Genomic DNA, 21115 nt, shown 5'->3' with positions numbered 1-21115 from the left:
ATATATATATATATGTGTGTGTGTGTGTGTGTGTGTGTGTGTGTGTGTGTGTGTGTATACGTATATATACATATGCATATATATATACACACACACACATATATGGAATATGGAAGACATTATTGGTGCTGAGGGTGATTTGAACTCTGGAGGCCTGGCTCAAGAGGTTTCAGAGGAGAAGATTTTTTAGTATGCTGCTTCGAGATCATTCTTGTGATATTTTGGTGAAGAGTGTGGCTGCTTTTTGCCTTTGTCTGAAGCGTCTGCCTGAGGCTAAAGTGGAGATATCAGATTAGTTGTATTGAGGAAGGGAATCTCAAAACAAGCTAGCATAGACTCTGTCTTCTGGTTCGCTCTTATAAAAAGTTTATTTTTTAAAAAATATTTATTTATTTATTTATTTTATGTATGTGAGTACATTGTAAGGGGTCTTTAGACACACAAGAAGAGGGCATCAGATTCCATTTCAGGTGGTTGTGAGCCACCATGTGGTTGTTGGGATTTGAACTTATGACTTCTGGAAGAGCAGTCGGTGCTCTTAACCACTGAGCCATCTTTCCAGCTTCATGAAGAATGTTTTGATCAAGTGTAGCAAGCCAGTGTCACCCTTCCATGGCCTCTGCATAAGCTCCTGCCTTCAGGTTCTAGCCTTGCTTCCTGACTTCCTTTAATGATGAATATGATCTGGAAGGGTAAGCTAAATAAACCCTCTCTTCCACAACTTACTTTTTTGGTCATGGTGTTTTGTCACAGCAATAAGCCCAAAATAAGACAATATATAACTTGATTGTGTGTGTGTGTGTGTGTTTTAAAGGTTCACAATTAAGAGTTTGTTTTGAGTTTTAGAGAAGACTTGGACTTTAAGCTTTTGAAGACTTTGGAGACTTAGAGACAGACTAAATATATGTCACATTAAGAGCTGAAAAGGAAATGTCTAAGGGATAAGAGTGGTGTGTTGTGATTTAAAATGATGTGTGATAATTAGATGAGGGATGGGTTGTGGTGGTTAATATTGATTGTCATCTTGACAAGATCTAAAGTCACCCGGCACTCAAGTCTTTGGGTATACTTGTGAGAGATTATTTCAGTTTAGTCTTGAACATGTCTATAAAAGATATCTTGATTAGGTTAATTAAGGTGGGATGGCCTACCTTAACTTTGGGGTGGCACCATTTCATGGGCTGGGGCCTGAGCTGAATAAAAAGGAGAAAGCCAGCTGGGCAACAACATCCATCTCTTTGTTTCCTGACTTGGATGCATTGGGACCACCTGTCTCTGGCTCATGCTGCCATAATTTCCTCTTGATGATAAACTGTATTCTTGACCTGTAAGCCCTTCCTCCCTCAAGGTGATTATTGTCAAGTGTTTTGTTGTAAAAATGAGAAGATATGGCAACAAATGCAGACTCTTTTATTTTCAAAATGACTTAGAAAAAAAATTGTTTATTTCTTTAAATTGTGTTGAGGGTTTGATGGCTATGATGTTAAATCTCTAGGTCAATTATAGAAAACTGACATATTTACAGATTTGGACATTTTCTTCATAGATACTGATTTCTTTAGGTTTTCTTTGAGTCTTTTCATCTGTATTTTGAAGTCGTCAGTTTATGAGCCTTACGCATTCGTTCTGAGATTTACTCTTAAGTATTTTAGAGTTAGGAGACTATTATAAATATTTTTACAGGTAAATATTTGTTCATTCTTTAGTTATCTCTAGTATGTATTTACTGGGAGTGCTCAGCTAGAGTGTTAGGGGTCTTATTTTTACCAGTCTTGGAGTCTTTGTTCACAGGCATCCTCAGAAGCATATTTAGTGAAGAATTTAAGATAAAGTGAAGTATGAGTTCTTGACAACACTTACAATTTGAGTTTAGGTATAAATGTTTTATTTTACTTTGATGATTGTACTTGTGTTTCTCATTTATACTGAAAATTCCAGTTCTCCGTGACAGACAACAATGACTCATTTGTTTTATCTTACTAATACAACAATCTCAAGAAAGCAAAGCAACACCCTCAGCAATAAAGCAATTCTAAGAAACAATTTACAATGTTTTGAAGAGATCCCCACCCCAAATTGTGATATCTTATTAGAAACAGAGCCACATATACAATTTGATTTAATAAATTATGCCTCAATGTCATTCAAAATAGTTCTTTGCATGGTGCTGCCAACAATGTAATAGATTCATTTTACTCATTTGTTTTAGACTTTTATTGTCAGCTTTTCAAATTTATTTTTAATTTACACAGATACTCTAAAAATATCTCTATGTTTCAAAATATAAATTCATAAGATAGAAGATATTCAAGAGCATTCAACTCCTTCCCTTTCTCTTTTGCCTTTTTTCTTCATCATAATTGTTAGTTTTTATTTATTCTTACATTTAGAAATATAAAAATAAAGTACTAGCTTATATTATGCATGCAAAATAGATTACATAATTACACTGCCATTTTTTATGAACAGAGGCATACAAAATTTAACTATTATTTACATACTGATGTTTCCATGGACCTTTTATGACAGGGTATATACACATTCCACATTATTTTTCAATGTGTAATCCTCTCATGCGGAGGAAGCATTATTAATTCAGTCAGTCCTCTATTGAATATTTTCTAAGTCTTTTCCCACCATAAACAATGCCACAATAAAAGGCTTCTACATATGTCCTTTCATCTTTTCATCAGTATATCTTCCGTATGGATGTTGAGAAGCAAAATTTTTAGATGAGAGAATAAATGCATACTTTTGCTAGATAGATATTGCCAGCTTTCATTCAGTATCGACTGTGCCAGTTTGCATTTAGATTAGCAATGTATGAGTGCCTGTTTCCTCACGGCCTTTCCAACAGAATATGCTGGCAGAATACTTGATTTTTCGAATCAGAGAGGTAAGCAATGGTGCCTCATGTATATTTCCTCCCCACTCTTTTTTTTTTTTTTTTGTACAGAGAAATTGTAAAAAAGAGGATCACCCTGTTTTCCACAATGTAAAAATAAGCTGCTGAGATTGTAGGCGTGGCTCAGTTACTATAGTAATTGCTAAGCAAGTATGAAGATGAGAGTCCTGCTTTCTGGAATCCATGGAGAAGCTAGGGCACAGGTGGAAGCCACCTGAAATTCCAGCACTCAGGAAATAGAGACTGGGAATCTCTGGGGCAAACTATCTATGGAGGTCACAATGGTCAGCTCTAGGTTCAACAAGAGACCCTGCCTCAAAAACCGAGGTCAAAAGTGGTGGAGAATGGCACTTGATGTCAGCTTAGAGCTTGCACATGTACATCCATGCATTTGCACACATGCAAACATGCATATACACATGTATGTATTTCGTACATATAGACACCCACATGTATAAGAGAATAATTGGCTGACATGTCGCTCCACCATAGTTCACTGGGCATTTTTTAGAGACCAGGACATTCTCCTGAAGAGATTGCAGTGTCATCAGGAAGCTAACTACCACATGCTAACAGTGTGTGGTCTGCTCTTTGTCATATTTTCTCAGCAATGTTCTTTGTAGGAAAAGGATCCAGGACCACATCCTGGAGTTATTTGCAATATATCAGTATTTCTCAGTTGTTTTTTTCATGAACTATATTCTCCCATTCTGGTTAATTTGTAAAATGTCCCTATCTGACTTTGGCAAATCACAAGCATGCACAAACGTGTGTGTGTGTGTGTGTGTGTGTGTGTGTGTGTGTGTGTGTGTGCGTGTGTGTGTATTTGCTTCTTTGTATCAGGACGTACATGATTAAAATTTGTTCTATTACTAGTAATATCAACTTAGGTTACTTAATTATAGGATGTCTGCAAGTTCTTATCTTTTGTAAGTTTGCTATTTTTCTTTCTGTAATTAATAGCTACTTTGTTGAGGAATATTTTGAGACTACATAAATAGACTATCTCCATGAGATTTTCACCCACTAGTTTTATTTCCTACTGATGTTTCTTGATTTAATTATTACTTTTACTTGATAAATAAGGATTTTCTAATTTGAACTTCTTAATTATTTAATTGCCATTTTGCTGCAAGGAAAGAAATCTATTTTTTCTTTCTACTTATTTATCCACAAGCCCGTGCCATCATAGATTCAGGAAAGCGTATTTACTCACTGGTTATAGATCTTTATTATTCTTTACTTTGTTAAAATCTTTACAGATTTAGGCAGCCAGGCCCCTTATGTGACTTTGATACCTTTTTGTTGTTTCCATTGTTCTTTGAACATTTTCCTATTTAACGGCACAGTGAGTTTTCAGCTTTTATTTTACATTTCTTTGACAGATTGTAATCAGTTTTTTTTTTTTTTTTCCTGTAAGAAGTTTTCATGACTAGGCAGATGGGGGTACGGCTAAAATTGAAAATCCAGTCCTTGGATGTATGATGTGCTTGTCCCTATTAGGAGATCACTGTCTTTGGGTTTTCTCAGAAGAAAGCATTAGAGAGTATGTATTAATGATAGACCAGCATCATAGCAATATGTAGGTATTCCTACATATTTACAAGTATGTTTGTGTGTATATCCCCAGCTCCAAGTCAAGGGTCCTTTCAAGGTTAATTTCCTTCTGTATTTGAACTTTTTTTTTTTTAATGTGAGAAATTTTGCTTTCATTGACTTCAGTAGATCTGCTTACTGTAACGGTTCAACCTGAATGTGACCAGTTTTCTATCACTGTTGATCCTTTCACTATGGCCAGTCTAACGTCCATGTCACACCTGTATTACATCCCAGACTCCAACATTCCACAGCAGAGCACTGCTACTGTGGTCATCAGAGCCAAGGCCACACACATAACTGTTCATCCCACCCAGACTCCAGCACCACCAGTAGCCTGCAGCCCATCTTCCCAGCCACTTGCATAGATTCATTTCCTGTTGTTGTGATAAAATACTCTTACCAAAGCAACCCACAGGAGAAAGGAGTTATTTGGCCCAAATTTTAGGGTATAGTCTGTGGTGTCTTGAATAAAAATGTCCCCCATAGACTACAATGTTTGAATTCTTGGTCCTCTGTTGGTGGAACTGTTTGGGGAGGATTAGGAGGTATGGCCTTCTTGGAGGAAGTATGGCATTGGGGGAGATCTCTGAGGTTTCAAAGCCTTTTGCCATTCCCAGTGTGCTCTCCACCTCTCTCTGCTTTTTGCTTATGGTTTTAGACAACCATAAGCAAAGTTCTCAGCTTGCTGTTTCAGCGACCATGCCTGCTTGCTGCCATGCTTCTCTGCCATGAGAGTGATAGACTGTTTTATCCCTTTGGAACCACAAGCATGAAATAAACCCTTCCTTCCTTTAGTTGCCTTGGTCATGGTGTTTTATCACAGCAACAGAAGGGTAACTTAATACACAGTCCTCACTGGGGTGAAGTCAAGGTGGCAGCAGCATAAAGAAGCTAGTTCCATTACCCCTTCAATCAAGAGCAGAGAGCAGTGAATTAATACATATGAATGCTCAGCTCCCCTCCTATCTATCACCAAGTCCAGGCCGCAGCCCATGAAATGCTACCATCACACTCAAGGTGGGAATCTTAGTTACTTTGGCATGGCTGTGATACAATACCATTACCAAGGCAACTTAGAGAAGGAAGAAGGGTTTATTTGGGCTTACCGTTCCATAGGGTTAAGAATCTATCACCATCATGGCGGGAAGTGTGGCAACAAACAGGCAGGCATGGTGGCAGGAACAGCTCAGAACTCATTTCTTTAACTGCAAATGGAAAGCAGAGAGAGAGAGTCAACTCAAAATGGCTCCAAGTTGTTAAGTTCTAGACTCCACTCCCAATGACACCCTTCCTCCATCAAGGCCATACTCCCTAAGACTCTCAAACAAGGCCACAAACTGGGGACCACACACTCAAGAGCTTGTGGCTATTCAGGGCTATTTCATTCCAACCACCACAATGGGTCTTCTCACTTCAATTGACCCATCTGAGACTACCCCTCACAGAGATTCCCTTAGCCTAACTTAAAAGACGGTCCCTTATTGGGACCTTCTTTCCAGATGATTCCAGTTTGTGTTAAGCTGACAAACCTATTCCTCACAGCCGTCTACATACTCAACCCCATGACCTCTTTGAGACTGAATAAGGGAAGAAAGAAATTAGGCCATCCAGAATGGGAACCAAGAAGAAAGGAAGAAAAGAAGGAAGGAAGGAAATAAGGAAGAAAGGAAGAAATGAGTAAAAGCAAGCAGCTTTTCAAATATTTAACATGCCACGTGTGTGTGTGTGTGTGTGTGTGTGTGTGTGTGTGTGAAAGAGAGAGAGAGAGAGAGAGAGAGAGAGAGAGAACTGGTAGCATCTAGCAGTGTATTACACAGTTGCTGTAAATCTTTTCCTTGATGTCTTTCTATATGAAAAATACCAGTCTTTTGTCTGTAAGCATCAAATATGTTTTTCTGATTTTGTCATTATTTTTTCTTGGCTTATCTATCATTGCCACTCTGAGGCCCTTATTTCATGCAGTTTGTTTCCTTCCTTCTTCCTGTCTTCAGAGTTTGAACCAGTATTGAGGACTGGCCTCTCTTCTCACATGCTTTACCTGCTTCTCCAGGAATCTCTAACAAGGAGCACCGGGACTATTTTCTGTGAGAATGTAACCCAACTGTCTGCTCACACTTTCAGCTGGAGCCCAAGACCTGGAATCCCGCCTCCTGGTGCCTGGAGATTTATTAATTCTGACAGGGAGCAGAGTGCAAATGCCATGTGATGCCATTCTGATTGATGGTAGCTGTGTAGTAGATGAAGGCATGCTGACAGGTACGGCGGGAACTTCACGTTTGCAGCCTCTGCTGGGCTGGCTCGGGATGTATGTTATCACGGTCCTGGCTGGCTCTTCCTCTACCCAGCTGACAATTTTGCTCAGGACAAGATTCAGGATGCTGTGTGACCTTCTTACTTCTTCAAGTCTTGCTTAGTCCTGCTGTGGTTGAATCTGAGAGTTCAAATCAAAACTGTTCCCTATGTGCTCAAGTCAGCGCATTCAGAACCTCACTGAACGTGTGTCCCATTTTTCCTCCTGAAATTATTTAAAAGATTGTGGGGATCATTAGCTCTTCCGAAATGATATCTTAACATACTTGCATAAAATGTCGCTTATAAACTTAGAAGGTCTGAAAACCATCAATGACATCCTGTAATTCACAAGGCCAAAGTCTCATAGCCTAGGCTGAAAATGTGAAAACGTCCACGATGCAACCTTAGCCAAATCTGCCAGTTCCAGAATATACCCTGCAGGTTTTGGACTGACTTTATTTTATTTTTAACTAGCACACTGATCTGAGGGGTGGACCTTAGAGGGCATCCTAGATCACCGTGCTTGTGACTAAGACACAGAGAGGAGAAGTGACTCAGTCAAGTTTATTAAGCACAGTAATGAGATTTCAGTAAGATAAGGATGTCTTTTCTAGGGATAAAATTGAGACTAGTAGAAGTACAGTAAGGTATTGTCTTTCTATTAAAGTCCATAGCAAACCCGTTTCTCCCAAGCAGGCCGGGCAGTGTGAACAGAGACAAGAATGCTCACCTCCCTCCTGTAAAAGCTTACAGATAAAGTGGGTAGCAATTATGGCAGATCAGGTTTATTTTCCTTAAAAATCCACAGATTCATAAAGCCCACCAACTCTGGGAATTTGCTAATGTCCAGATCAATTTTCATAATGATGTAGCCCCGGGGCTGAATTTTTACTCCCTGCTTTGCAAAGTCCAGTCGGAGGCTCTGAGGGTGTCTTCCTCAGAACTGTCCCTGGTTGCTTCCATAGCTTGAGACTTACCTTTAGTTAGTACTCCACTCACTGCAATGTGTGCCTCCCACCACACTGGCACAGCTGCGACACTCACAAGTGAATGTGCACTGAGTTTCATCTTAGTGACTCTTCCGCCTTCTGGCTATTTGACTATCTTTCCCCAGAATGCTCCTTGTCTTGACTTTTAACACCCTGCTCTCTCCAGGTGCTTCGAGCACTGACCATGTCCATTGGATTCATTCCTCACCCCTTCTCTCCCTCTGACTCCCTAACTGTTGGCACTGTTCAGGGCTATATTTTTGGCGTTTCCACCTTTTACCCTTTGCTTGATTCTTAAGTAATTCTCTCTCTCTCTCTCTCTCTCTCTCTCTCTCTCTCTCTCTCTCTCCCTCCCTCCCTCCCTCCCTCTCTGTCTCTGTCTCTCTTTCCCTCCCTCCACCCCTCTCTGCAACTTTAATTACTGCATACAAGCTGGTGATCTCTGACTAAATGTCCCTAGTGAAGGCCTCATACAATCACCAGGTCCAGGTCCAAATAATTATCCACTGTGCACAAGGCCTTTCAATGTGGTTCTCCCATAGTGAGCTCCAGTCCACAGTGACTCAAAGGCAATTTCTGATCCTCTTAGAATCCTTCCTTTCATTACTGCTGCCTGCTTTCTGCTCAGGCTCCAAGCTAGGGACCATGGGTTCTCTTCGCTACTCTGTGATCTGCTGATACAAAATTCCCTCAATTTTTGTTTCATCTTAACCTTTCTATTCCTTAGAAATGGAAGCAGCTAACCGTCTCCCTGACACCCGATACCAGGGCCTACAGAAAAAATTAAACATTTAACTGCATCACACTTGGGTTCTCTATGATCGAGCATCTGCCTAGGCCTTATGGCTTCCCTCTCCCTACACCCCACACTCTACAACTACACAGCTTGCTCTTCCATAAATGTCTTTTCCCAACCTATTTGAATGCCTATGTTTAACCTAAAATAATATAGTATTTATAATATGACATTTTACATATTTGGTTACATGTTGCTCTTCTCTTCTAAAATCTAGAACTCTCAACAACCAGTACCTTTGCTTGACTTGTATTCCCGAAGCCCAGGCTGCTTTGCTTCATTATAGGCTCCTGATGAAGTTCTGTGACACATGAAAGTATAGGAGTAATTTACATGGGGAAGGCACTCCACCCCACAAAGTAAGATAGGTTCTTTTTCCTACAGGAGAAAGCATTCCTGTCACTAAAACTCCACTATCTGAGACGGCAAGCTCTGCACCCTGGAAGATGCAGTCTGAAGCAGATCCCAGGCGACATGTTCTCTTCTGTGGTACAGAGGTCATCCAGGCCAAGGCAGCTGGCTCTGGGACTGTGAGAGCTGTAGTCCTGCAGACAGGTGAGCATCTTCTGTATAGGTTGTTTGCAATGGCACCTTCCCATTTAGTGTGTCTAGTACCTTAATTGTATTGGGTCAAGATCAACTGCTGGATACCACAACAAATACATGTAAGTCTGTGCATTTGAAATGTTGGCTTGCTGACTGAAGGGTGGCCTGTGCAGCTCAGTAAACATAGTGGCACATAGTACAATAATCAGTGTTTATGTGCTTTGCAGCTGATAAACTCTTTCTGAAGACTGAGCCAGCGGTAAAGATACTTATCACCTGCTCCCCCTTCACTGTGTACACAAAGAATCTGAAACTACATAAGCCACGTGGACAGTTGAAGAATGATAAGCTAATACCTGAGGAAGCTGGGCCAGAAACTCAGCATTTCTAACCAGAACCCCAAGTTCATTCCTCGTAGGAATTGAGAAACAAAAAAAAAATTAGCAGTGAACGCTATTAGAAAAATGAATGCATCAGGTTTTACTGGGCCATTTCATTTTAATTCAAGCAAAGGTTCCATGCATGTGTGTGTGAGCACATTCATGGGGTCACATCTTTAAACCTAAGTTATGTTCTGCCCTGGATATGGCTCCCATCTCTGGTATGCACTGAAGCTGGAAGTAGAGAAGAAAGCCAGGGAGAGTACTAGGCTCTGAGGAAGATAATGCTATTCCAGTCTAGCCTGATGTATTGTTCTAGTTATCTAACATTGTATTTAGGTTAAGCTTTAAATTTAGATTCATTAGAGCGGCAGTTCTCAACTTTTCTAATGCTGCGACCATTTAATACAGTTCCTCATGTTGCGGAGACCCCCCTCCCCATCCCAACCATAAAATTATTTTCATTGATATTTCAGAACTGTAATTTCGCTACTGTTATAAATTCTAATTTCAATACTTTTGGAGATAGAGGTTTGCTAAAAGGGACTGTGACCCACAGGTTGAGAAACATCGATCTAGAGGAAGCCAAGGCAGTGTAGATGTTTAGATTACCGGCAGTAACGTTTGTTATCCTGAAAAGGTGGGACATCTGTTTGTCATTTCAGGATTCAACACTGCAAAGGGGGATCTTGTGAGATCCATCCTGTACCCCAAGCCCATGAACTTCAAGCTATACAGGGATGCCATCAGGTTCCTCCTATGCCTTGTAGGGACGGCCACCATTGGCATGATCTATACTCTATGTGTCTATGTGCTCAGTAAGGTAAGCTGCCTTTGTATCCTTACACACACACAGACACAGACACAGACACAGACACACACACACACACACACACACACACACACACACACGTGCACATGCATGCACACTCACTCTACATATTTTATTGCTATATGTTAACCTTATTTCTAAATGTTGGCCTTATTTCTGGACGTGGTTTGCAAACATACTTTGAGCAAGCCAAAACTGCAAAGCCTGCTTACAGGCACCCAGATGCACATATAAGCAATTGGTTGCTCAGTTCTGGGATATCAATGAGATCTTGTGGGGTAGTGGGGAAACAGCTTGTTTACTGAAATGCCAGCACAATCCTATTCTTGCACATTTTCCCTTGCTTTATGCTACTTCCGTATTTAGTTTGAAAAGTGAAATATTTCATAAAAGTAGCATTTTGTAGCCATCAGATGAAGATCGCCAAATGAAACCAGATGCTCAGCGTCGGCAGAGCCACAGTGAGTTGGTGCACCAGTGGTCACAGCCGAGCAGTTAGGGGTGTTCTCGTTGTTCTTTGGAGGAAGGATATTGAGAGCCGAGGTTGTCAGACCCTTTGGCCAGTTGATGCTGTTCCTCAGAATAAACAGGGAAGGCAAGGGAACACATAAAGCTGTTCACTGCTGATTCAATTCTAATGACTTCTTTTCCAGGAACCCCCCGAGGAGGTGGTGAGGAAAGCACTGGATGTTATCACCATTGCAGTGCCTCCCGCTCTCCCTGCTGCCCTGACCACAGGCATCATCTATGCCCAGAGGAGGCTGAAAAAGAAGGGCATATTCTGCATTAGCCCCCAGAGGATTAATGTTTGTGGACAATTAAACCTTGTCTGTTTTGACAAGGTATGTGTCTTTCATCCTCAGTCCCAGGCCATTCATCAGTGCCGTTGTAATGGATAGATGCTGTTCTCTTTAGTGAGGCAGAAGTAATGGGCAGGTTATGGGCATCTGACCTTATTTTATCTCTGGTTGAGTGTGCGCGTGCGTGTGATCTGCGAAATGAATTTTCTGACCCTGGGCTTTTGAAAAGAGGGAGTAGAAACTGAATCAGTGAATCTTTCAGGGTTCTTTCAGCTGTGAGAGTCTATGAAAGACAATGGATCAAAATACACTCGGTTTGATCTAGTCAAAATCTTCACACAGGATCACACACATGAGCACTAGAATATTGCCTGGCTACTGAGTCAATGCTTAATAAGTATTAATCGAATTATAGAGTTAGGAAAAATAAAAAAAGCTTATTAAACTATGTGTTCATATGAGACTCTTGCTGACAATCCAGCCGAGGAGCATGCCTTTAACTCTGTGTTCTTAGCTGCAGTGTATGCCTAAGATTAACTCTTGCTTGTCTGCCACGGCTCCCAACCAGCCTCTCTCACTTGAAATTTTTTGCATGTTTGTTTATGTTACATATATTAAGTAGGGGACAGAAGTAAATTAAAAGTCCTGTTAGAGGAGTGGATAGAAACAACAGCAGCATAAGAAGGGGAGCAAAGGCCCACCATGACACCATGATACCATGACAGCGCAAGACAGTATGGTTTGGATAGTATGGCTCTGATATATAGGTCAAGATGCCAACATTAGAAGAGGGTGTGTGTGAACCTTGGATGTCTAATCAACATGTTTTTATGTTTCTTCAAGCAACAGGGAGCAATTGCAACCTCTGTTGCCCTCAGATCCTTTTAATTGATTTTTTTGGGTGGGGTGAAGTAAATATAAGATAAAATTCGCCATGTCAAATATTTGAAGTGTCTAGTGCGCTGACACTTAAGTACATGCTCGCTGTTCTGTGACCGTCATTGTCATCCACCTTGAGCAACATCTTCATCTTCCTATGTGGAAATTCTGTAGCCATTAAACAGTGCGTGGAAGGCTGGGGACATTGATGTCATGGAAACTGCACTTTATGAATAGTGGAGAGTCAGAAAGTCACTTGACCATGACAATGCTCCTGGCACCATGACCAGAGCAGTGTCACAGGGAAGAACAGTTTACTTATGATGTCATAGTGGGAATTCGAAAACAGAACCAGAAACAGAAGAGATAATTGTACCATAAACCCGAACAAAACAATGAGCAGTAACTGTGACTTTGTTTCCTCGTTATTGTTAGCTCTCACTGTAGGCGTGATGTTAAACAAATTGCTTCCTGTTATTTTATTTAGTATTCAAGACAGGTCTGTGTGATCATGATCATGTTCTAGATAAGGGTTTCAGTGGTGGAGGGATTATTTGATTGTGTGATTTTCTACTCACACAGATGGTATTTCAACAAAAATTATCACATATTTTTTTAAGGCAAAAAAGAAAGAAAAATAAAAAATAAAAAAAAATCAGATGGTAGGCTATTTCTTTAGTCTTTTACTCAGTGCTTTTTTTTTTTTTTTTTTTTTTTTTATGTGTGTGAGTATACTTTCATTGTCTCCAGACACACCAGAAGAGGCCATCAGATCCCATTACAGATGGTTGTGAGCCACCATGTGGTTGCTGGGAATTGAACTCAGGACCTCTGGAAGAGCAGTCAGTGCTCTTAACCTCTGAGCCATCTCTCCAGCCCTACTCAGTGCTTTGTTGGTAAAATTTCAACTCCATTACTCAGTTTTGATGATATATTTTTTAAGCTTCTACTGTAAAAATAAAGATCCACCCATTTTGTTGTTTTAACTGTCTTATCAAGGTCTTCCATCTGTCATCAGATATGCAACACAGTCCCCTAGGGTGACAGGAGACACTCTGCTCTTTAGCACAGAGGTCACGGAGGTTTATGACCAATTCAAGGATGTCATGTTTGAATTCCTTGCAATGTCTTTCTTAGAACCCAGATATCTATTTTATTGTGGTCCTCCTTAAAGGATCGATGTTGGTAGTATCTTCCTGATGTGTATTTCTCCATTAAAGTGTACTGCATTTGCCTTCACTACTGACTGAGTAGATCTCCCATATAATCCAAAGACTTACTTCTGTTCAGACAGGCACCTTAACAAGGGGAGGCTTGGATCCTTGGGGAGTTGTACCCTGTGACCAGAGTGGGTGAGTACTCTGAGCTAACCACACTGTGATGTCTGTGACTTGCCTCTTCTCACACTTACCCTCTAATGGGGACACGTTGGGCTTTTGCTTTGCTAAGCAATGATTGTTGAAGTCTGATTGGTTTGTTTCTCCTCTTAGAATTTCCCTGAAGCATGCATACAAGCCTGCAGCTCATCCCAGTCTCACCCATAAGCTGAGGAGGTGAGGGGGAGTTTGGACACACTCCCTCAAAATGAACGTTGCTTTAGGCCTATTTTCCAGAGATGTGACATTGCTATAGTCAGTCAGTAGTAGATCTAGACTGTACATGGACACTGTCCTTCATGGAGGTGACATAGTAGGAACAGGTAACGCTGACTTTGTATCCTGCTTTTCCAGGAAGAGGGATACTTATGGAACACTAGCTGGTGTACTCTTTTTCTTAGTACGCTGTTTCTGGGAACCTTATTTTCTGCCTGCCTGAGTCTGCACATCAGGAAAAGAGTCCTTTGTATTGTGCGTCCAGGATAGGGGTGTGGTGGTTGGGTGCGGGGCAGTGGGGGAAGTAAAAGGTATCAGTGGCCTGTGGTGTTGGCAGTTTTCAACTTGCTGTCTTAAGAGACTTGCAAACTTGGCCCTCTTGTGGCCACATCTGAGTTTGCTTCCATGTCTGCTGATTTTCCTCAGCATCACCTCCACCATGGTCAGGACTGGAAATGTGGTACCCGTGGCACAAGGCTGTTTGAAAGTGAAGGCATTTCCTTGATACCCGAGCCACAAAGTATTCCATGCATACTAGGCTTATTGTAGTTCTTTCTGTAATTAAATATTTGAACTCATTCTTTGAGAACGCACTCACGCAGTCCATTTTGACTGTATTTACCTCCCTCGTCCACGCCCTGACCTACATGCCCTTCTCTGCCCACCCAACTTCTGGTCCTGATTTTTTTCTTTTCAAATGCATCAAGTCCGATTTGTGATTGTAGTTCTTCTTACATTATGCAGATAACATACATATCCATAAGGGATTTTTTAGGCTATGTATAATGATACAGTCTTGTAATTTTAGCTATTGAAGAGGCAGGAGGACAGTAGCCTGGAGGTCTGCCCGGGTTACTGAGCTAGTTCAAAACTGGAAAGATTTTGAGGAGGGAGGGCAAGTAGATTCTGATTGGCTCTAAGCCAAAGCTCTTGCCTCTTCATAGGAAGAAACTACTGCCATTCAAATATTCTATGATGTGACAGTTTTTCCCCCAACCCAATTATCGTGCTACGCGTTTGGTAAGGAGCTACCTGACATGGCTGAGGAGGAGCTAGCTCCTCTAGTGGGGCCAAGGATGAACTCGAAGACTTACTTTCAATTAGTAAATAAAACTTATACACAACACTGGAGTTTTATTTCCATTGATTTTAGATAAAGTCACTTCCTGTGGGAAAGAATGAAGAAAATGGTGACAATATGGACCCAAGATGCCAGGGTTGAAGAGGGGATGCACAGGGTCCTTTCCAAGGATAACCTGTAAATTTTCTCAGAATGAACCCATTCATTCATTTACTTATATGTTTACCTAATGTCTACTGTGGGCCAATCATCTTACATGTTGGGAGACAGATACAGAAACTATGCCCAGCCCTGTAAGACTGATTGAAGATGGTGTACATCTGACACACCTGGAGTTTGACCACAATTGGAAGAGACGTGACCTAGTTACTGGGGTATGAGCAGACCTCAGAGCAAAGAGTGGTCCTAGTCATTTCCACTTGTGTGAATGAAATAAGTCTGGGAAGAATTAAGGCAAAGTAGGAAAGTGCATGGAACAGCCTCTGAGCCTTTCTAGTATTCCTGAGCTAAAGGGAAGGCTGGCTAGCACACTGTTGTCCTGTGGAGAACAGGGGAAGTGCAGCAAAGCACATTAAATCAAAGACCTCCAAGAAGCTCCATTTTTGGCATGAGGAGACAGGACTGAATCTTTCTTTTCTCTCTCAGATTTCAGGCAGTCCACAGCTTTGCCTCAGGCAAAGCTCTGCCCCAGGGTCCACTGTGTGCTGCCATGGCCAGCTGCCACTCTCTGATTCTTCTTGATGGGACCATCCAGGGAGACCCTCTAGACCTGAAAATGTTTGAAGCCACCAAATGGGTAAGTCTCTGACCTTCAGCGAATGCAAAAAATATTTCTTTAATGCCAACACAACACAAATGATATCATAGCCCTTTAATACATAACAAACGTGGAATTTCCAATGTGGTACAAAGGGCAAGCTAGTCTAAGCCTGGTTTTCTGATTGGAACAGCATGTATATTGTAGGTTTGCTGGGGGATTAAGTGAGGCAGCCATTAAAATCCTTAGTATACTTGTAAGTGCCAAAGCATTTAGCACCTATTGTAAGTCTAGTATTTATCAATACAATTATAATTCTATAATTATTTTCTAATTCCACCCTCCTGTTAGCTTGTTTTGGAATTTTCTAGAGTTAATTTGATGGGGTGGTGGTATGTTAATTGTCGTGATTGCACCTTTGTATAATATATGCATAGGGTAAAGAACACATCACAGTGTGTCCCTTAAGCATACACAATTGTTAATTCTCATTAAAAAAAAGAAAGGCAAAGCACATACATTCCAGTATACAGGGATTAGGAAACATGGCATTCCACAGTGCAAGTGCGAGAGCCACTGGAATCAAGAGTTTTATTCTACTTTATTGACTATTCCTCTAATTTCCAAGACTGAGAGCAGAATTTATTCCAGAGTTTCCCCCGAGATTCTAAACTAGTTCCAAGAGTAGATGCTCCTGTGGTTTAAGAACCTGGCTCTTTCTGTTCTGGTTTTAGCTCTGCCCTAACTGATTCTCAGCCTCAAGAGGTCTTTCTGTGTGTTGGGACCTTGGCTCTTATGGCTGTAGTATCAGGGGATCAAACCGATGCAGTGACAGCCATACAAAAAGACAAAAGAATGCTTCTCAAAAGGAACCGTATTCAGAGATAGCCTTTAAGAACTCTGTCTCTGGAATTACCTCGACTGTGGGCAAAGCAGGGAGCAGGAGGAGGCAACATGGTTTGAGCTTCTTCACTGTAGCTAACCTCTCTCTCCCGTGGATGTGAGCAGCTCAGCCCCTGGGAACTGCGTGAGCACCTCCGAAGAGATGTCTCTGGGGGACCACCCTCCTCTAACAGATGTGGTTGCCTTGCAGTCTCTCTGGAATATTGCATCTGTGCCTCTAAGTAGAGGTTACAGTTTCTTTCCTGAGATTGTTTTTTGTCAGCTACCCAATTAGATGATTACAAAGAACTTTAATATCTTTAGGTAGAAGGTTTCCTTGCCTATAATTTAGAGTCATTATTACTGTGACTCCTAGATGGTAATCATGCATATTGCAAAAATATACCCTGCTTGGTCCGCTTTAGGCAGATAGGGAACAGCATGATCAACAGGGACTCTGGGGAAAGAAAGGCTGCAAGTTGCCTGCTCCACACAAAACAAGCCTGGAGATTCATACTCAACATTTGCAAGTTAAGCTCTTCAGAAACCGAGAACGAACCTTTATGCAGCAATTCCAACAGCGAAAGCCAGATAAATTGCATGAATAATTCAGTACTTGTGTCCTTCAAGCTCTACCCCTCTCAGTGAGGTCTGCCTTTTGTTTCCTGAAGTAGAAGCAGCCCGAGATTCACCAGCCTAGCAGCGCAGAAGGAGGCCTGTCAATATACTGAGGTGGTTGAGGGGGTCTTTGCAAGAGGAAGGTGCAAACTTAGTGTCAGTGTGTGAATAAACAAACCCCATACAGTGAACTCTCTCCTTTGTGAAACAGGAAATGACTGTTTCTGGGAAAGATTTTCACATCAAGGAAACGCTGGCACAAACCACGGTAGTGAAGCCTCCAGACACAGTGGGCCAGGTAAGCCTTGAAGATCAGAATTCAAACCAGAAGAAGCTGTGCTCTGACCACCAAGTTGGAAAGCACATGGATGTATCTTGAACTGATGATGTAAAAATGTGTTATATTTCTCCTGGATCTGGTAAAACAGGGACTGAGGTGTGTGTGTGTTGGGGGGGGGGGTGTCAGTGAATTCTCGCTATCACTCTGCCAGTACGTGCCTCTCCATTTCCGGTCCGTCAACCAGGTCCCAGCGGAAGGACTCGCAATCGTCCATCAGTTCCCATTCTCATCAGCACTGCAGAGGATGACGGTCATCGTTCAGGAGATGGGAGGTGGCCGACTGGCGTTCATGAAAGGTGCACCGGAGAGAGTGGCCAGTTTTTGCCAACCTGACACAGGTTGGTTAGCAATGGGTGTGGGATACAAATGTGCCATACACACTTTTTGTTTCTAGCCAAAGTTGTGCCCACAACACTCTAGATCCCGTTGCCCACTGGACATCACTTACTGATTGATTCATGGGCATTCCAAACTCAATACCAAGGTCAAGTTTACAAATTTCCCTTTCTGTATTTCCCAGTTTTCCATCTTGGATAATAACCATCTCCCATCCCAATCCTCCAATCCCCCATCCCTGATTTCTTCCTGTACTGCTATTTCCTGCATTTTTCATCTGCTTGCTTTCCACAGCCTCCACCAGAGTTCAAATTCCTTTGAGATCACAGATAAAGTTCTTCATGATCTGAGTCCCCATTAAATATTCCCTACTGCTTTGTCCCTCATGTCATGGGCTTCCCTGAGCTGTCTTAGACCCCTCCTTCCCCGTGTCTGAACACATCTGGTTCCTCAGCCAGAAGCACTTTCCTTCCCTCACCTGCCTACCTCCTTCCAGTTAAGTACAGGAGTCCCCTAAGTACTCTGCACAGCCAATCTTGGCTTTAGTTTTAATGTCAGTGTACTGTTTTTTAAAAATCCAAATAAACAGATGTCTGTAAAGCAGAACTTGGTCATATTATACCCGTAGTAAGTATTTGGAGAATAAAGTATTCTGTGCACTTCTTATTCTTTATTTTTCAAGTGTTTCTGTCTCGTTTCAGCTTTACTGGATCCTCAGGTGTTAGCCTGAACTTACTTTTTTTTTTCTGGAACTCACTCTGTAGACCAGGCTGGCCTTTAACTCAGAAATCTGCCTGCCTCTGCCTCCCAAGTGCTGGGATTAAAGGCGTGCGCCACCACTGCCCAGCCTTTTTTTTTTTTTTTTTTTTTTTTTTTGACAGAATTTCTTTGTGTGGACCTGGCTGTCCTTGAATTCCATCTATAGACCAGGCTAGCCTTGAACCCACAGAGATCTGCTTACCTTTGCCTCTCAAATGCTAGGGTTAAAGGTGTATACCACCACCACTTGGCTTTATGTAACTTTGTAAATGTGTGTTTTCTTTAGTAAGAGTTGTGTTACTGTGAAGAGTCTCTCTACCCATGCTGGCTAAGTAAACATTGAGTAGTAATCCTATGTTTTTTGTTTTTCATTTTTTAAACAGTACCAACTACTTTTATTAGTGAACTTCAGATTTACACGACACAGGGTTTCCGGGTCATAGCTCTGGCCTACAAGAAGCTGGAAGTAGACTGCCCCACAGCTACCTTGATGAGGTAAAAGGAGAGGGTTTTCCTGCAGAAGATGGCTTGGAGAAGACAGATGCATCTGACTGGGGTGGGAGTCAAAGGTTCTGGGTTGGGCCCAGCAACACGCCATGTTCATGTTTTGTGCATAGACATCTCTGAATATGGCGAATAGGGATACAGTCATGTTGCCCTGCCCAAATCACAAAACTGATGCGAACACTGTCAGAATATATGAGAAAAAGCCGTTCAGCATCCAAAACATAAGGTGACCTTAGGGCTTTGTGAAAACAGTCATGTGGAAATAACCAGCATTTTAGAGCTTGAAACTGGGGTCCTGATCCTGATATAAATTAGTTAAAAATAGTAAAACTTCACGTTTGCTTAGAAACAAAACCTTCTTAATAAGAAATACACAGCTAATGAAACAACAATTCAATTGTACTCATGAAATCTAGGTAATGTTTACAGAGAAACAGGAAAACCTTCCAAGGGGGTCACACTGGACAAAGTTTTGATGTGTGTAAATTAAAATAAGTGTCCTTAGTTGAAGTGTGTTGCAGCAATGATAGCCTCCCTTTCATTTTTGTGGTTATGGTTGTGGTTTTTCTGCCATTTGGGGGCATCCTGTTAATTTTGCCTTAAATAACATTTCTAGGTTTTTGTTTTGTGTTGTTTTGTTGTCTGTCACCACTATTTATGCTTTGCAGGGTTAATCGAGCCTCATTTAGTTTTTTTAGAGTCCCACAGGCTCATTTTCAAATTCATCCGACACAGCAGTCTTTAGTTGTGGCTATATTTTCACCTCTTCCCTTAGCATCTTAGAATTTATATGTGCTATTATCTGCACATATTATCTGCAAAAACTCCTCCTATAAAGGAGTTAAAAGGAAGAAGAAAACAGTTTATTGTAAAAACAGGAAGTTAATAAAGTTTTAGCTGATGTCAGTAAAACAAAGGGAACAGGTTGGGGGGCTTGGGAGATGGCTCAGCTGGGAAACAACCTGAGTTCAATCCCAGAAATCACTAGAACTGTGAGGCTTGGTGGCCTGTGTTTGTGATCACACTGATGGAGAAGCACAGACAGGCAGGTCCCTGGGCTGACTGGCCGGCTAGCTTAGCCTAGGTGGAAAGCTCTAAGACAGTGAAGGACATCACTCAAGATGTCCTCTCTGGCCTCTACATGCACACACACTACATGCACACACACACACACACACACACACACACACACACACATACACACACATACCATGAGTACACATTCTTCCCCAGTGAACACGCACACAGGCACACATAACCCATATACACACACACATAAATGTATCCCATACATCCCTCATACATATGTGCCCCCCCACACCATACACACACATATACACACCCCATACTCCCCCCTCTACATCCTATACACACATACACACACATACTCACACATACATACTCTCTCACACACACACTTATACTCTCTCTCACACACACATTCCATCACACCCTCTCACATACACACCCCCCCCCACACATACATACTCACACCTACACACTCACACTTACACAAATACATACCCGGTATACACACACACACACACACACACACACACACACACACACACAAGCTCTCACACATAAACACGTTCTCTCTCTCTCTCTCGCACACACACACACACACACACACACACACATACACACACACACACACACACACACACACACACACACTGCACAATTGCTCAAACTTGAAAGTAGACACCATGAGACTGTAGTGGCTTTCTGCTATGTAATGTGTGCTTCATAATGCAGCCTCAGTGCCTCACACAGTCTTACTGCAAGGATGGCAGCTCAGTGACGTCATTAACAACTGGTAAAATTTAACAAGGAAACAGTACAACTTCTCCTCAGTTTGTGTACTTGCACTATTCTTGCAAAATTGAGGAGCTGCAAAAATATTCTGTGTTTATATGAAAAGCCTTGCTAGGGAAACTGTACTAGCAACACTTTTTATTATTGTTTAATGAAACAATATTAACTATAGAGTGCTAGCACATACATTAGCAGTAGAATAATGATGTAATGTAATTATGATGTAATGATGTAATGTAAGCAGCACAAGTGCCTGTGACTTAAAGTCCACATATATCCAATCAAATATTCAGAGTATGATGGGTGAGTGACGATTCTTTGTGCATTTGTCATTGCAGACAATCCTGCACACTTGAAAAGATTTTTTTTCTTTCTAAAATATCATGTAGAGTCACTTCTGTCCTTGC

The 21115-nt window shown here is 41.5% G+C and overlaps 1 protein-coding gene across 5 annotated transcripts in view; it reads left to right on the top strand.

Moving 5' to 3' along the window:
• Window positions 1–21115, top strand: part of Atp13a4 (ATPase 13A4) — a 126282-nt gene that overhangs the window by 72058 nt on the left and 33109 nt on the right. For all 5 annotated transcript variants that reach the window (XR_013113516.1, XM_034515808.2, XM_076942764.1 and 2 more), the window contains 9 exons: window positions 6626–6760; window positions 8966–9136; window positions 10173–10330; window positions 10993–11181; window positions 13309–13370; window positions 15337–15487; window positions 17160–17246; window positions 17473–17626; window positions 18767–18878. Coding sequence is in view for 4 of the 5 variants with exons in the window: in XM_034515808.2 (XP_034371699.1) it covers window positions 6626–6760; window positions 8966–9136; window positions 10173–10330; window positions 10993–11181; window positions 13309–13370; window positions 15337–15487; window positions 17160–17246; window positions 17473–17626; window positions 18767–18878 (1219 nt within the window). In the remaining variant the exon portion in view is untranslated. The remainder of the gene's footprint in view (window positions 1–6625; window positions 6761–8965; window positions 9137–10172; window positions 10331–10992; window positions 11182–13308; window positions 13371–15336; window positions 15488–17159; window positions 17247–17472; window positions 17627–18766; window positions 18879–21115) is intronic.

The sequence above is a fragment of the Arvicanthis niloticus genome, chromosome 12, assembly GCF_011762505.2.
Source record: "Arvicanthis niloticus isolate mArvNil1 chromosome 12, mArvNil1.pat.X, whole genome shotgun sequence".
NCBI lineage: Eukaryota > Metazoa > Chordata > Mammalia > Rodentia > Muridae > Arvicanthis > Arvicanthis niloticus.
Note: the sequence above shows the minus strand (reverse complement) of the source record. Positions and strands in the feature narration are given on the sequence as shown.